Raw genomic sequence first — 17,021 nt, forward strand, 5'->3', positions numbered from 1 at the left:
CACTCTGGGCTCGAGCTCTACATGTGCCCTGAGTGTCACCTGCCTTCTGCTCCGTGGGGTCTCTCACATCCCACCAGGAAACCCATTCCGAACCACTGGCCTAGGACCCTGCCCTCAGGTCCAAGTTGTTTCTGCTCGAAGAAGGAAATTCACAATGATTTGTCACTTCTGTAACACAAAGGGTGGATGACATGGGAAGAGCTTCGGAGGATATTGGGTCCAGGGGCTTCCATTTACATGAATGAGGAGGACATTTGAGTGATGGCTTATCGTTCCCTTTGGATTTTGTTTTGTACTTTAGTGTAGCCTGTTTCAATCAGTTTTTGCTTTCTTTTGTTATTCTTCTACTGAAAGCATGTCTCATTAGTTATCAGAACTTCATCATGAAACTGAGCCTACTGTTGACTGCCTTCCTGTTAGGTGGGACTTCATGTAAAACTGCATGTTCCTGGCACAGAGGCCAGGCTCTGGCGTGGAATTTAAATTTAAATAAACACATTTTTGTCAAAGAGTGTCTGGTATCTTCTAAGACTTTTCTACAGGGATAGGTGATAGCCGTGGTTTTGCCTACATGGCTATTACTATGCTGAGGTAGATTGACTCACGCCATACTTGTTCGGGGATTTCTTCCCAAGGTGTATTGAAAAAGGAAGGATTCCGAAAGTGATAGGTGTCATTGTTTTTTCCTATTGATGTACAACTTCTACTCTTCAAAAAGCCTACTAGAAATCGGGTCTTCTCACACCTTAGCCCATCGGATGATTTTAGAAAAGCCTTTGAAGACTTATCTCACAAGAACAGAAAGAAGACAGGAGTCAAACCGATGTGGCTCCCACCATCATGTCTATGACTCCGTCAAACTCTCCAGGCAGTGAGACCAAAAATTCAAGAGATCATTAAAACCGGTCCGTTCACCCCAAAATGCAGTCCCCAAAGTCCAAAATCAATCAAATCCAGAAGGAAACCGAGGGATTTCCCTAGCGGCCCAGCGGGTGAGCCTCAGCGCTCCTCTGCACGTGGCGTGGTTTCCTTCCGCGGCCTGGGAACTGAGCCCGCACCTGCCTCCCTGCTTGGCCAAAGATAGAACAAAACAAATACACAGAATCTGTCGCTAAATCACTATGGAGGCCTCTTTAATAAATCGTGGTTTGTCCTGAGCGAGTTTCCATGGGCAATCGAATCCCTGTGATTAAGTAAAGTGGGATTATCTAGAATGGTTTGCCCCGCCCTCAACGAATCCATGCGCCGATTGCGTAACAGGCCGAGAGGTCGGGCATTTCTTCCAGCTCCATAGAGAGACGCTTCTCCGCCGGCCGAGTTTGAGAGCAAGTCCCCAACTGAGGAGGACCGAGGCGAGAAGGCTTCAAAGAGGTAATTGGTGGGAAATGTCTAACGAGAACTCTAGAAAGTCAGGGCACGTGGAAGTGGGTTTCAGTAAGTCCTGGCTTTCTGTTCACCTTGCATTCGCTCAGAGACCGTGTGAAATCCACCGATCTCCCTCCGGCCACACGGGAACTGTGGTTCATTTGTGGAATCTTCTGTGAGATGAGATTGTTTCCACACTCCATGGTGTCCTGTGGTGTGCTTCATTTTTCCAACAAGGGCTTTTAAGCATTGACCTGTGGACAGGTTTGACCACACAGATTCTTGTACTATAAGATGGATGTCGGAGGAATAAGAGAATGGATTCTTGTCCCTGGTGTGAAATTCTGAGGGGAGAATAATGCCCAGTATTGGGACGAGGGATGGTAGGGTGGATGAAAATAAAACTAATTGGCTGCATTCGTTTTTCTTTTTTGCCCCCATATTTCTGAATACTGAATCTGTTACTGAGGAAAAGCAAGAGGAAATTCCTTTCCTTCGGGGTCAGTTGTGCACCCACTTCCAGAAGCATTTGCCCAGAGTCCTACTGAAAAGCTCTACAGTCGGTATGGCTGAGAACCAGACAAGGGGTCGTGGCCGCTTCGCGGACATCCCCGGAGCAGGGTCTCCAGCGTCTGCGCCATGCCAAGACACCCGAAGGGAAAACCCCGACTCCGACCTGGAAAAGTTGCGCATTTGCTTCCGAACATTTAGCAGCTCGGACGAATCTGACCCGATCAAGGCTCTGAGGAGGCTCCGTGAACTCTGCAGTCTGTGGCTGAGGCCGGATCTTCACACCAAGGAGGAGATGGTGGACAGGCTGGTGCTGGAGCAGTTCGTGATGTGCATGCCGCCGGACATCCAGGTCTTAGTCAAAAGTAGTGGTGCCGAGACTTGTAAGGATCTGGAGGAGTTGCTGAGAAAGAAGCAAAAACTGCAGAAATGGGTGAGTGGGACCCTACTGACCCTGTGAGACAGGAAACGGTGGCTTGAGGGGCTGCGAGCTGGGAGATGAAGCAGAAGGATCAGAGGGCTTGGCTCTAAATCAGTGATTCCCACAGGCGTGAGCCCTTGGCCTGTGGCATCACTGGAGATGTTTCTTTGGTCCTCACTTTGAGCGTGTTGGTCTTTCAAATGTCATTCCCAAGAGGTGGGCTCCTAGAGTGGGATACACAATGAATACCTTTTTGGATTTTGTGAAGGGAGACTGATTCTATCTGAATTTTTCCTCACAGGCTGGTGTCCGTGTCCAAGGCGAGGATTTTTTGATGCCAGTCTCGGGTGTTGAGATGTTAGGATCTGAGGTCAGTGAGGGGCACGGTGAAGGAGACCGAGCCAGGGAGCCTCAGTCTACAGTCAGTGTGGTCCCTCCAGACGAGGGCCAGCCGGAAAGCCAAGATGGGCAGCATCTGCCAGGAGCCAAGGACCTTTTGATGGGGCAGGTGAGTGTGATGTCCTGACCTCCAGTCTGGGCACAGGTAGAAGAGGGTCGGATGGGCGTGGCTGCAGAAGTAATTGGGAGAACTTGGCAAAGGACAGGAATGGACCCACTGCCTCCAGGAATTCCCATGGATGCATTCAATTCCCGGCCGTTTTCCGTCCAGTGTGAGAATGAAGACAGTCCATCTTTCACAGTCCTTCACCATGAAAGCTTGTGGCCTAAGGATGAGGGCAGAGGAGTCCTGTTTCCACGGGATGCTGCTGGGTGGGTTCATCAGGGGTAAATGAACTCACAGCTGTTTCACCCATGATGGATTTCGTCAGACGCACTAATATTGGGGGATATTGTAAACACCTTGAATTTATAACAAGTTCCCCGTTGGAGTCATTTTCCTCCTCAGATTTTGGAGTATGTCTGGAGAGAGTGGATTTTTTTGAAATGTGAATCGGGGGAGGAGATGCTACTGATTTCTCGTGAATAGAGCCACATAGTGTAGAATAGAGCTATACAGTATAACACCTATCCTGCTTGTCATCTTATTATGCCCCAGGCCACCTTCCATGACGAAGGGAAATCCAGGCAAGGTATCAACAAGTGGTGAAGTCAGGAGCCCTAGAGCCAGAATCCTCTGCTTTCAGATTCAGGGCCTGGAGAATGTGAGATGAGGTGGAGAGATATGTGCAAAGATAATTGGCAGAGCCAGCTGTGAAGTCTGGACTTTCGCCAGAGGTGGTCGGTATAGATCAAGGACAGACATGGGAATCAGAAGAGGACTGCCAATCAGGGTGATGGGAAGCAGTCAGGGCATATCCCCCAAACTGATATCCAGAAAGCTGGAGTGTGAGATCAGGGTACGAGGCGGGTGGGGAAAGAGGAGACAGAGCTTGCCGTGGGCTAAGGCAGTGGGATTGACTCTGCTTGGTTGCCCCTTGTCAGGGCCAGAAAGCTCTCCCGCCGGAGACCATTCCTGAAACAGGTGAACTGGAGTGTCAGACGCCCTCCAAGGAGTACTTGGTGAAGGACCTGCTGGAAGACACAGGAGTGACAAGAACCCTTCCGTCTCAAGAGCCTGAACTTCTGCAGAATCATGGTGAGTATTAAAAACTTGGAGACCACAGGAGGTAATGACTGCCTCAACTGATGTCCAGGAAGGGGTACCCAGCATTCCCTTCCCTGGTGTTGTGGGGTAGGAGTTGGTTCTCCAATGCCAACCTTCTCCATCGTCAACAATCCAGAGTGTTTCATCAGCTAGACTCTTAGGTAGTTTGGTTGCTGGGAAGTCTGTAGCCAAGATTAGGGATGGTTCCAATGAGGCCGGCACCATGGAAAATGCTCCTTGATAAATATGGTGCTGAATGTCTTCTTTCAGCAGATTCTGGGAGGGCAGAGAGAGAGGGGAGAGTCCCCAGGAAGGAAGTGATACTTCAAATGTGGCTCTGAACCCTTTCCTCTTGTGTTCCAGAGGGAGATGTTTCCACTCCGAGTGGATCCAGACGAGGTCCTCTGAAGAATCACAGACATGTCAAAAGGAAGCGGGACAGCACTCCCACTTGCCAAGATGTGGGTCAAGAATCAGCCACGTGTTTGGACCAAGGAGAGTTCTCAGGACAGCTTGGGTCCCATTCCGTTGGTGCATTTGGCAGCATGGGACCCACCAGTCATTCTGAGGGAGCAGGAACCCCGGGACGGGCACGCTCTGAATGCAAGGTGTGCAAAAAGAGCTTTCCTTATCAATATCAGCTTACTGTGCACCAGAGGACACACACAGGAGAGAGGCCCTTTCAATGCGACATCTGTGCCAAAGGGTTCATACAGCCTTCAGACCTGCGGGTTCACCAGCGGATCCACACTGGTGAGAAGCCCTACAGCTGTGATATCTGCCTCAAGAAGTTCACCCACAACTCCACGATGCATGCTCACAAAGTGACCCATTCCCAGGAGAAGCCTTTCCGCTGTGAGCACTGTGACAGAGCCTTCGCCTACCGAGCGAACCTCACTGTTCACCGACGCACCCACTCTGGCCTCAAGCCCTACGTGTGCCCCGAGTGTCACAGGGCCTTCAGTCAGCTGGGGTCTTTCAAACGCCACCGGAAAATCCATTCCAGATGACTGGCTCAGGACCCTGCTCTCAGGTCCAGGTCTTTTCTGTTCTAATGAGAAAATTGAGAATGATTTGTCACCTGTGTGATACAAAGTGTGGATGACAGGGGAGGGGCTTAGGAGGACTGTGGAACCCAGTGGGATTCCATTCGCGTGAATTAGGATACTTGAGTGATGACTTACTTTTCCCTTTGGATTTTGTTTTCTACTTTGCTATAGACTATAGTTTTCTTTTTCATTTGTTTATTTTCCATTGGAGGATAATTGCCTTATGGTGTTAGACTCTGGTTTTCTTACATGTTTTCGCTTTGTGTTGTTCTTGTTCTTCCAATGAAGCTGTGTCTCACTGGTTCTCAGTACCTCATCATCAGAGTGAGGCTACTGCTGATTGCCTTCTTGTCAGGAGTGATACCTTGTAAAATAGGATGCTCCTAGCAGGACAGCTAGATTAAATACAGGATCACGAGTGAAATTTAAGTTTCAAATAAACAAACACGTTTCTATCAAAGACCTGTGTGTTTTCTCTTCTAAGACTTTGCTAACTGCCGCTAAGTCATTCCAGTCGTGTCTGACATTGTGGGACCCCATAGATGGCAGCCCACCAGGCTCCCCTGTCCCTGGGGTTCTCCAGGCAAGAACACTGGAGTGGGTTGCCATTTCCTTCTCCAATGCATGAAAGGGAAATGTGAAAGTGAAGTCGCTCGGTCGTGTCCGACTCATAGCGACCGCATGGACTGTAACCCACCAGGCTCGTCCATCCATGGGATTTTCCTGGCAAGAGCGCTGGAGTGGGGCAGCATTGCTTTCTCCTCTTTTTCCCTACTGGTGTACAACTTCTGGTTTCTGTGATGCCTCTCCTAAATGGTTTCTTACAGTAGATCTCATCAGCTGATTTTAGACAAAAGTCTTTGATATCTTATTTCATGAGAAAGAAACAAGATTAGGAAACCCAATTTGATTACAACCATTGGATTACAATTATTGGACTGCCTCACAGTCTCCAAGCAGAGAGAAAAAATTCATTAGATCAGGAAAATCAATCTGTTTCACCAGGAAATGACATCCACGAAGTATAAAGTAAATAAAATACATTAGAGAAAGTTTACTGCCAAACCAATATGGTGGCCTCTTTAATAGTTCTTCCTGTTGGAGTCTCCACAGGATATGGAATCTACCCAGATTATCCAAAGTGGTTCCTTCCATGCCCTTTATCCAATCACTGGGATGATGAGGTTATGGCCGGAAACCCCTGGAGTTTCACCCGAGTCTCTATAAATACAGACATTTCAGCTCCAGACACACTTTGAGAGCCAGTGCCTGACCTGAGGAGGCTGAAGGCAAGAAACCTGGAAGGGGTAAGCGATGAGTGGGCACCTCCAAGGAGGATGCCTAGAAATCAGGACACACGGGCGGATTTCAGAAAGGTCTCACTTTCTGTTCATCCTACATTAGCTGGGAGACCTTGTGACAGGAGATCTTCCTCTAACCCCACGTTAACAACTGTTAATCCAGCTCTTCTGCAAGGGGATAAGAATGTTTCCACACATGTTGCTGTGAGGTGGCTGGTTTTCTTCAAGGGTTTCTGAGCGGCATCCTATGGCCATTTAAAAACTACATATATATTTATTATTAGTTTTAAGTTTTTTAATTCATTCATTTTGGCTGGGCTGGGTCTTCTTTGCTGTGAGGGCTTTCTCTAGTCGTAGCTAGAGGGGACTACTGTCTAGCTGAGGGGTATGGGCTTTCATTGCGGTGGCTTCTCCCATGGCAGAGCTGGGAGTCTACAGCTCAGGTTCAGTAGTTGCCCCTCTCAAGCTCAAGAGTTCTGGTGCACAGGCTTAGAGGCAGGCGGGGTCTTCCCATATGAGGAATCAAACCCATGTCCCCTGCATTGGCAGCAGATTCTTAGCCACTGGACCACCAAGGAAGCCCTATGGTCATTTCTGACCAGACAGTTTCATGAAATATTGAATGAGTCGGGCAATGGTGTCCAATATTGGGATGTAGGGGAGACAGAAGGGTGGAAAAAAATGAAACCCATTTGTTTCTTTCTTTTTTTTTTTTTTTGTCTCCCTAGACTTCTAACCAGTGACTTTAATGCTGAGGAAAAGCAGAGGAAATCCATTTCCATAGGTGTCAACTAGGCACGCACTTCTAGAAGCATTTGCTCAGAGTCCTACTGGAAATTTGCTCCATCAATAGGGCTGAGGACCAGACATTTTTTCAGGGTTGTGGACACATCACAGACAGCCCTGGGGCAGAGTCACCGGCATCCGTGCCACCCCAAGACACACTCATGGAAAACTCAGACTGTGACCAGGAAACCTGGCACGTCCGGTTCAGAACATTTAGCAGCTCAGAGGAATGGGACCCTGTCGAGGATCTGAGGAGACTCCGTGAACTCTGCCATCCGTGAACTCTGCCATCTGTGGCTGAGGCCGGATCTTCACACCAAGGAGCAGATGATGGACAGGCTGGTGCTGGAGCAGTTCATGATCTGCATGCCCCTGGAGTGCCAGGTTTTCCTCAAAGAAAGTGGGGTGTGGAGTTGCAAAGCCCTGGAGGACGTGCTGAGAAATAAGCAGAAACCCAGGACCTGGATGAGTAGGACCTTAGTGATGGGTGTGGGACAAGGAGACACGTGCAAGCTGCAGGGATCACAAGATAGGACCTGCGGGTTTGGCTTTGTATCAGTGGTTCCCAAACAGGTGAGAGAAGTTCACAGTTGGGCAATTTGGGACATCCTTTTGGCTGTCTCACTCGAAGGACGTAGATCTTTTACACCAAACGGGAGCTTCTATTGTCAATGCCATTGGATGCCTGAAAGCTACATTCTAGGTCTTATACAGACTGATCTTGATTGATTTCTCCCCTCACAGACCATAGTCTGCATACAAGGGCAGAAATATCTTGTGCGTGATCCCAATATTGAGATGGTTGAAGCCAAGGCTGGTGACATGGACGATGAGAGAGACACGTGTGGGGAGCCCCAACCCCCTGTGAGGGTCATACCTCCAGAGAATGGCCAGGAAGGAAGCCAAGAGCTGCAGAATCCGCCAGGAGCCACAAACCTATCTGGGGAGCAGGAGAGAGCGTGTAAGCAGGTAAAAGAGAGTCAGGTGGGTGTGGCTGCTGGAGTAATGGGGAGATTTGGCAAAGGACAAGAATGGACCCATTGCTTCCAGGAACTCCCGTGGATACATTCAGTTCCTAGGCATTTTTTTCTAATCACTGTGAGAATGAAGATAATCCATCTCTGTCCCTCTGCTATGCAAGCTTCTAGTCTTAGGAGTGGGGAGAAGGGAATCCTGTCTTCCTGATATGATGCTAGGTTCAATCTGCTGCAGGTAAATGCACTGACAGCGGATTTCCCCAAGGCCACTTTGCCCAAGGGCACATCATATTTCAGAATATGATCATTCCTTGCAACTGAAGGAGTGACTCTAAAGTGGACTCAAAATGCCCCCCAGTGGACATTGGGCTTCCCTGGTGGCTCAGATGGTGAAGAATCTGCTGACAATGCAGGAGACCTGGGTTCGATCCCTGGGTCAGGAAGATCCCCTATAGAAGGGAATGGCTACACTCTAATGTTCTTGCCTGGAGAATCCCATGAACAGAGGAACCTGGCAGCTATAGTCCATGGGTTTGCAGAGAGTCAGACTAACAGTTTCCCTTTCATACACTGAAGAATGAGTGGAAGACAGTTGATTTGTTCAAATAAGGTTGGGTATAGGCAGGGGATGCTCTTGACTTGCATGGAGTAGAGACCAAGAATACTGGACATCATCTTCCTATGTACCGGGTAACCACCGTCGCAAAGATGCATCCAGGCAAATCTCCAACAATGATGGAGTCAAGAGAGCTGGACCTAGAGTTCTTTACTTCCAGAGTCAAGGGCAGGCAGGAGTGGAGAGACCTATGCATAGAGAAGTCAGAGTGCCAACTGTGATGTCCTGATTTGATTGCAAGATACAGTCTGTATAGATCCAGGACAGCCTTGAGTATCAGGAGATGATTATCAATCAGGGTGATGGGGTGGACCAGACGAAGTCAGGGCATATCACCTAAAATGACATAAGTTGGAGTCTTAGATCAAGATCCGAGGCCGATGGGGAAACAGGAAACAGTTTTCCATGGACTAAGGTAAATGGCTTTGACTCTGCTTGTTTGTCCCTTGTCAGGACCAGAGAGCTCTCCAGCCAGTGACTGTTCCTGAAACAGGTGAGCTGGAGCGTTGACGCCCAGGGGCAAGTTGGAGAAGGACCTGCTGGAAGACAGAAGAGAGACAAAAACCCTTCAATCTCAAGAACCTGAACTTCTGAAGTGTCCTGGTGAGTATTCAAAACCATGGAATTCAGCAGAGTTAGTGACTCCCTCCTATGGTGGCATGGGGCTGGGTAGCCAGCATCACCATCCTTGATGGGTGGGTGGAGATCATTGTCCAGTGCCAACCTTCTCCATCATCAACATTCCAGTGTCCCACAGTCCAGGCTCTTAGCTTGGTTGCTTGATGGGAACTTCTCAGCCAACATCAGGTTTCCAGTGAGGCCAGCAGCACAGAAAATGCTCCTTGTTAAATGTGGTGCTGAATTTCTTTCAGTGAATTCTGGGAGCATAGAGAGACAGAAGAATCCTCAAGAAGAAACTGATATTTAAAATGTGACTCTGAACCCTTTCTTCCTGTGTTCCAGAGGGAGACGTTTCCACCACAAGTGGATCCAGACGATGTCCTCTAAAGAATCGCATACATGTCAAAAGGAAGTGGGACAGCAGTCCGACTTGCCAAGACGTGGGTCAAGAAGCAGCCACGTGTTTGGACCAAGGAGAGTTCTCAGGACAGCTTGGGTCCCATTCCGTTGGTTCATCTGGCACCGTGGGACCCACCAGTCTTCCTGAGGGAGCAGAAACCCCGGGACGGGCACCCTCTGAATGCAGCATCTGCCAAAAGAGCTTTCCTTATCAATCTCAGCTTACCTTGCACCAGAGGACACACACAGGAGAGAGGCCCTTTCAATGCGACATATGTGCCAACGGGTTCATACAGCTTTCAGATCTGCGGGTTCACGAGCAGATCCACACTGGCGAAAAGCCCTACAGCTGTGATCTCTGCCTCGAGAAGTTCACCCAGGACTCCACGCTGCGTGCTCACAAGAGGACCCACACCCAGGAGAAGCCTTTCCGCTGTGAGCACTGTGACAGAGCTTTCAGCCACCGAGGGAACCTCAGTGTTCACCGACGCACCCACTCTAGGCTCAAGCCCTACGTGTGCCCCGAGTGTCACAGTGCCTTCCGTCAGCTTGAGACTTTCAAAGGCGACTGGAAAATCCATTCCAAATGAGTCACCCAGGACCCACCATCAGGTCCAAGTGGCGTCTGCTCCTAGAAGGAAATTCTGGATTATTTGTCACTTAGGTGATACAATGAAAGGGTGACATGTGAAGAACTTACGATCATACTGGCACCAGTGGGGTTCCATTCACATGAATTAGGTGAATATTTGAGTGATGACTTACCTTTCCCTTCAGAATTCGTTTTCTACTTTAGTGTAGCCTGTGTTTTCTTCTTTCAGTGAATGCAGGTCTCATTAGTTTTCTTCTTCGTGAAACTGAGGTGACTGCTGATTGTCCCCCCATTAGGGAAGATTTCATCGTAAAATAGGATGCTCCTAGCAGAGTGTCCAGATGAAAAAGAGGATCACCAGTGAAATTTAAATTTCAAATAAACAGAGACATTTCTGTCAAATAAGTGTCCTGTGTATTTTGGCTTCCAAGATTTTTTTTTCTTTATTTTATTTTTTAACTTTACTATCTTGTGTTGTTTTTGCCATGTATCAACATGAATCTGCCCAGGTATACACATGTTCCCCAACGTGAACCCTCCTCCCTCCTCCTTCCCTGTATCATCCCTCTGGGTCGTCCCAGTGCACCAGCCCAAAGCATCCACTATCGTGCGTCGAACTTGGACTGGAGACTCGTTTCATATATGATATTAGACATGTTTCAATGCCATTCTCCCAAATCATCGCACCCTATCCCCAAGATTTTTTATATGGAGTAGATGATAGCTTCGGTTTGTTACATGGCCATTATTATGTGGAGATATCATCCCTCTGTAAGGCTTCCCCAGTGACTCAGTAGTAAACAATCCACCTGCACCATACAAGACCCAGGTTCCATCCCGTCATCAGGAAGATCCCCTGGAGAAGGGAATGGTAACCCACTCCAGTATTTTGCCTGGAGAATCCCATGGACAGAGGAGCCTGGCAGGCTATGGTCTGTTGGGTTGCAAAGAGTCGGACATGACTGAAGCGACTGAGCACCCACGCGAGCATTTAAAGTAACTGTATTCCTCTGGAATTATGAACTGTTAGGTAATGTGATATTAATGCCCTTTTGAACACTGGGATTCTAGGGTGTCTCTGCTTGAAAAGATTCTTCAAGGTAGCACTCTTTCATCCCACCTGGCTCTCCTCCAGCAGAAATGAAGAGAGGTCATTTGGAGCAGAATGGAGATCATAAAGTATTTCTTTTCAAAGAATCAGCGTTTTCTTCTATTAATTAGCCTGGGAATTAGTTGGGGGCGGCAAACTCAAGGATGATATTGTAATAGATATTGGTGTCTGGCTGCTCGCACTTAAAAGCCAATACAGAGGCCAGGTTGGGGGAAAGGAAAGTTAGCTTTATTTTGGATGCCAGAAACTGTTGAAAGTGAAAGTGTATTTGCTTAGTCAAGTCCAACGCTTTGCAACCCCATGGACTGTAGCCTATCAGGCTCCCCCGTCCATGGCATTTTCTGGGCAAGAGTACTGGACTGGGTTGCCATTTCCTTCTGCAACAACTGTGGAGGGCGGGGCACTGTGGCCACTGCTGTTTTCCAAACTTGCTGACTTATTGAGTGCAACACTTTCACAGCATCATGTCTGAGGATTTGAAATAGCTCAACTGGAATTCCATCACCTCCACTAGCTTTGTTCATAGTGATTCTTCCTAGGGCCCACTTGACTTCACATTCCAGGATGTCTGGCTCTAGGTGAGTGATCACACCTTCGGGATTATCTGGGTCGTGAGGATCTTTTTTGTATAGTTCTGTATATTCTTGCCACCTCTTCTTAATATCTTCTGCTTCTCTTGGGTCCATACTATTTCTGTCCTTTATTGTGCCCATCCTCGCATGAAATCTTCCCTTGGCAAATCCAAATCCTTTCTCACACCCGTGGAGTGCACCGCTCCTCACACTCTCTACCTTCTCCTCCACTTCCCAGCCACCTTGCACATGTGACCACACCAAGCCCAACTATCTTTGCAGTCTGGCTTGTAGGGTTTTCTTCCGCTGTCTGGAAAGTCCTTCCCCTGATACCCTCAGGCTGTCTTCCCATCTCCACACAATCAGTGGTTCTATGAGACGGACAGGCCTGGCTGTTGCTTTATCACCCGCCATCTCACTCCCTCACCACGTTTCCTCAATAGCAGTTTCTCAGCCTCGGTATGTATTTTATTTTTAACTCCATTTATTTTCGGCTGTGCTGGGTCTTTGGTGCTGCTCGGGGCACAGGGCTCCTCTCCAGTCACCGGGCACAGGCCTCTCACTGCAGTGACCTCTCTTGTGCGGAGCCCGGGCTCTCGGGGCTCTGGGCTTCAGTAGTGGCGGCTCCCAGGCTCGGTGGTTGTGTCGCACGGCGTTAGTTGCTCCTGAGCCCTGGGACCTTCTCGGGTCAGGGATGGCACTTGTGTCCTTTCATTGGCAGGCACAGCCTTTATCTCCGAGCCTCAGGGGAAGCCCTATTATTCACTTTTCTTAACTAGTACTTAACTGCGTCTATGTTTTGAAGTCTTATTCATATTTCATCGTATTAATTTCTTGTGTTGATTCCTCGATAATGGTTCTAATACCCCTGTTTCTGAAGGGACCCAATCTTTATATTCTATATTGCTTCTTTGAATTAGTTGCCTCCATCTTGGGCCTGTAAGGTAAAATCCTTTAAGACAGAAGGAGGTGACAGAGGATGAGATGGTTGGATGGCATCACCGACTCAATGGGCACGAGTTTGAGCAAACTCCTGGGAGATAGTGAAGGACAGGGAAGCCTGGAGTGCTGCAGTGCATAGAGTTGCAAAGTAAAAGAAAGTGAAGTGGCTCTTTGTGACCCCATGGACTGTAGCCTACCAGATTCCTCCGTCCATGGGATTCTCCAGGCAAGAATACTGCAGTGGGTTGCCATTCCATTCTTTCAGGGATCTTCCCACTGAGGGAGCAAACCCACGTCTCCTGCATTGGCAGGTGGATTCTTTACCACTGAGCCTCCTGGGAAACCATGAGAGAAGCTGCCACAATTCTGAGAATTGACCCAAGAAATGAAAACAAATGGACCCTGGAACTGAAGGTTAACTGTATTTACAACAATAAAGATGACACTGATTAGACCAGTGATAACCAGTTTCAAGATGATTGTCAGAGCTGACTGTGTTGTTCCTGCCTGTAGCCCCTTCCCTCCATCTATAAAAGCTGTTGCTCATTAATTGTCCGGGGTGGGAGGTGGGGGGAGTCAGCCATTGGCCAGATGTCTGCCCTGCCTCCACAGTTGTTGGAGAAGGAAAAAGCAACCCAGTCCAGTACTCTTGCCTAGAAAATACCATCAACTGAGGAACATGGTAGGCTACAGTCCACGGGGTCGCAAAGAGTTGGACATGACTGAGCGACTTCACTTTCACTTTCAACAGTTTCTGGCATCCAGAATAAAGCTAACTTTCCTTTCCCCCAACCTGGCCTCTGTATTGGCTTTTAAGTGCGAGCAGCCAGACACCAGTATCTATTAAAACGTCATCCTTGAGTTTGCTGCCCCCAACAAATTCCCAGGCTAATTAATAGAAGAAAATGCTGATTCTTTGAAAAGAAATACTTCATTATCTCCATTCTGCTCCAAATGACCTCTCTTCATTTCTGCTGGAGGAGAGCCAGGTGGGATGAAAGAGTGCTACCTTGAAGAATCTTTTCAAGCTGAGACACCCTAGAATCTCAGTGTTCAAAAGGGCATTAATATTACATTACCTAACAGTTCATAATTCCAAAAGAATAGTTACTTTAAATGCTCGAGAGGGTGCTCAGTCGCTTCAGTCATGTCCGACTCTTTGCAACCCAACAGACCATAGCCTGCCAGGCTCCTCTGTCCATGGGATTCTCCAGGCAAGAATACTGGAGTGGGTTGCCATTCCCTTCTCCAGGGGATCTTCCTGATGAAGGGATCGAACCTGGGTCTTCTATGGTGCAGGTGGCTTGTTTATCGCTGAGTCACTGGGGAAGCCTTACAGAGGGATGATATTTCCACATAATAATGGCCATGTAACAAGCCACAGCTATCATCTACTCCATATAAAAAATCTTGGGAATAGGGTGGGATGATTTGCGAGAATGGCATTGAAACATATATAATATCATATATGAAACGAGTTGCCAGTCCAGGTTCGATGCACCATAGTCGATGTTTTGCGCTGGTGCACTGGGACGACCCAGAGGGATGGTACAGGGAGGGAGGAGGGAGGAGGGTTCACGTTGGGGGAACAGTGTATACCTGGGCAGATTCATGTTGATAACATGGCAAAAACAACACAAGATAGTAAGGTAAAAATAAAAAAGAAAAAAAATCATGGAAGCCAATACACAGGACACTTATTTGACAGAAATGTTCTCCTTTTTTGAAATTTAAATTTCACTGGTGATCCTCTTTTTCATCTGGACACTCTGCTAGGAGCATCCAACTGTGGAGGCGGGCCAGACGTCTGTCTAATGGCTGACTCCCCCCACCTCCCACCCCGGACAATTAATGAGCAACAGCTTTTATAGATGGAGGGAGGGGGCTACAGGCAGAAACAGTGCAGTCAGCTCTGACAATCATCCTGAAACTGGTCATCACTGGTCTGATCAGTGTCATCTTGATTGTTGTCAATACAGTTAACCTTCAGTTCCAAAGTCCATTTGTTTTCATTTCTGGGGTCAATTCTCAGAATTGTGTCAGCTTCTCTCATGGTTTCCCAGGAGGCTCAGTGGTAAAGAATCCGCCTGCCAATGCAGGAGACGTGAGTTTGCTACCTCAGTGGGAAAGATCCCCGAGAGAATGGAATGGCAACCCACTGCAGTATTCTTGCCTGGAGAATCCCATGGACGGAGGAATCTGGTTGGCTACAGTCCATGGGGTCAGAAAGAGCCACTTCACTTTCTTTTACTTTGCAACTCCATGCACTGCAGCATGTCAGGCTTCCCTGTCTTTCATTATCTCCCAGGAGTTTGCTCAAACTCGTGTCCATTGAGTCGGTGACGCCATCCAACCATCTCATACTCTGTCACCGCCTTCTACCTCAAAGGATGTTAACTTACAGGCCCAAGATGGAGGCAACTAATTCAAAGAAGCAATATAGAATATAAAGACTAGGTGTCTTCAGAAACAGGGGTATTAGAACCATTATCGAGGAATCAACACAAGAAATTAATACGATGAAATATGAATAAGACTTCAAAAAACAGACACAGTTAAATACTAGTTAAGAAAAGTGAGTAACAGGGCTTCCCCGGGGGCTCGGAGGTAAAGGCTGTGCCTGCCAGCGAGAGCACACGAGTTCCATCCCTGACCCGAGAAGGTGCCAGGGCTCAGGAGCAACTAAGGCCACGCGACACAACCACCGAGCCTGGGAGCCGCGACTACTGAAGCCCAGAGCCCCGAGAGCCTGGGCTCCGCACAAGAGAGGTCACTGCAGTGAGAGGCCTGTGCCCCGTGACTGGAGAGGAGCCCTGCATCGCGAGCAGCAACAAAGACCCAGCACAGCCGAAAATAAATGGATTTAAAAATAAAATACATACCGAGGCTGAGAAACTGCTATTGTAGAAACGTGGTGATGGAGTGAGATGCCGGGTGATAAAGCAACAGCCAGGCCTGTCCGTCTCAAAGAACCACTTATTGTGTGGAGATCGGAAGACAGCCTGAGGGTGTCGGGGGAAGGACTTTCCAGACTAAAACCCTACGCACCAGTCTGCAAAGACAGTTGGGCTTGGTGTGGTCACGTGTGCAAGGTGGCTGGGGAGTGGAGGAGAAGGTAGAGAGTGTGAGGAGCGGTTCCCTCCACGGCTGTGAGAAAGGATTTGGATATGCCAAGGGAACATTTCATGCAAGGATGGGCACAATAAAGGACAGAAATTGTATGGACCCAAGAGAAGCAGAAGATATTAAGAAGAGGTGTCAAGAATATACAGAACTATACAAAAAAGATCTTCATGACCCAGATAATCCCAAAGGTGTGATCACTCACCTAGAGCCAGACATTCTGGAATGTGAAGTCAAGTGGGCTTTAGGAAGAATCACTAGGAACAAAGCTAGTGGAGGTGATGGAATTCCAGTTGAGCTATTTCAAATCCTCAGACATGATGCTGTGAAAGTGTTGCACTCAAGAAGTCAGCAAATTTGAAAAACTCAGCAGTGGCCAGAGTGCCCCACCCTCCACAGTTGTTGGAGAAGGAAATGGCAACCCAGTCCAGTACTCTTGCCCGGAAAATGCCATGGATGGTGGAGCCTGGTAGGCTACAGTCCATGGGGTTGCAAAGAGTTGGACTTGACTAAGCAACTACACTTTCACTTTCAACAGTTTCTGGCATCCAAAATAAAGCTAACTTTCCTTTCCCCCAACCTGGCCTCTGTATTGGCTTTTAAGTGCGAGCAGCCAGACACCAATATCTATTACAATATCATCCTTGAGTTTGCCGCCCCCAACTAATTCCCAGGCTAATTAATAGAAGAAAACGCTGATTCTTTGAACAGAAATACTTTATTACCTCCATTCTGCTCCAAATGAGCTCTCTTCCTTTCTGCTGGAGGAGAGCCAGGTGGGATGAAAGAGTGCTACCTTGAAGAATCTTTTCAAGCAGAGACACCCTAGAATCTCAGTGTTCAAAAGGGCATTAATATTACATTACCTAACAGTTCATAATTCCAAAAGAATACAGTAACTTTAAATGCTCGAGTGGGTGCTCAGTCACTTCAGTCATGTCCGACTCTTTGCAACCCAACAGACCATAGCCTGCCAGGCTCCTCTGTCCATGGGATTCTCCAGGCAAGAATACTGGAGTTGGTTGCCATT

General features: G+C 48.0%; 1 protein-coding gene and 1 pseudogene across 4 annotated transcripts; both read left to right on the top strand.

Annotated features, from left to right (window-relative positions):
* Positions 1–674: 674 nt before the first annotated feature.
* LOC768229 (zinc finger protein LOC768229) lies at positions 675–5,411 on the top strand. 4 transcript variants are annotated; one of them, XM_059877014.1, is made up of 5 exons: positions 675–1,371; positions 1,835–2,308; positions 2,598–2,804; positions 3,740–3,893; positions 4,266–5,411. In XM_059877014.1, the coding sequence occupies exons 2-5, from the start codon at positions 1,931–1,933 to the stop codon at positions 4,910–4,912; spliced, it is 1,386 nt and encodes a 461-aa protein (XP_059732997.1). In that variant the 5' UTR covers positions 675–1,371; positions 1,835–1,930; the 3' UTR covers positions 4,913–5,411.
* An 861-nt stretch (positions 5,412–6,272) lies between these two features.
* On the top strand, positions 6,273–10,307 carry LOC112442240 (zinc finger and SCAN domain-containing protein 5B-like; annotated as a pseudogene).
* Positions 10,308–17,021: the final 6,714 nt, after the last annotated feature.

Source organism: Bos taurus, chromosome 18 (genome assembly GCF_002263795.3).
Source record: "Bos taurus isolate L1 Dominette 01449 registration number 42190680 breed Hereford chromosome 18, ARS-UCD2.0, whole genome shotgun sequence".
Taxonomy (NCBI): Eukaryota; Metazoa; Chordata; class Mammalia; order Artiodactyla; family Bovidae; genus Bos; species Bos taurus.

Coding starts and splice junctions, on each gene's coding strand:
- LOC768229 (XM_024978617.2), top strand. CDS start 1,724: ATGCCCAGTATTGGGACGAGGGATGGTAGGGTGGATGAAAATAAAACT. Junction 2,309..2,597: donor AGCAAAAACTGCAGAAATGG/GTGAGTGGGACC, acceptor TTTTCCTCACAG/GCTGGTGTCCGTGTCCAAGG. Junction 3,894..4,265: donor TGAACTTCTGCAGAATCATG/GTGAGTATTAAA, acceptor CTTGTGTTCCAG/AGGGAGATGTTTCCACTCCG.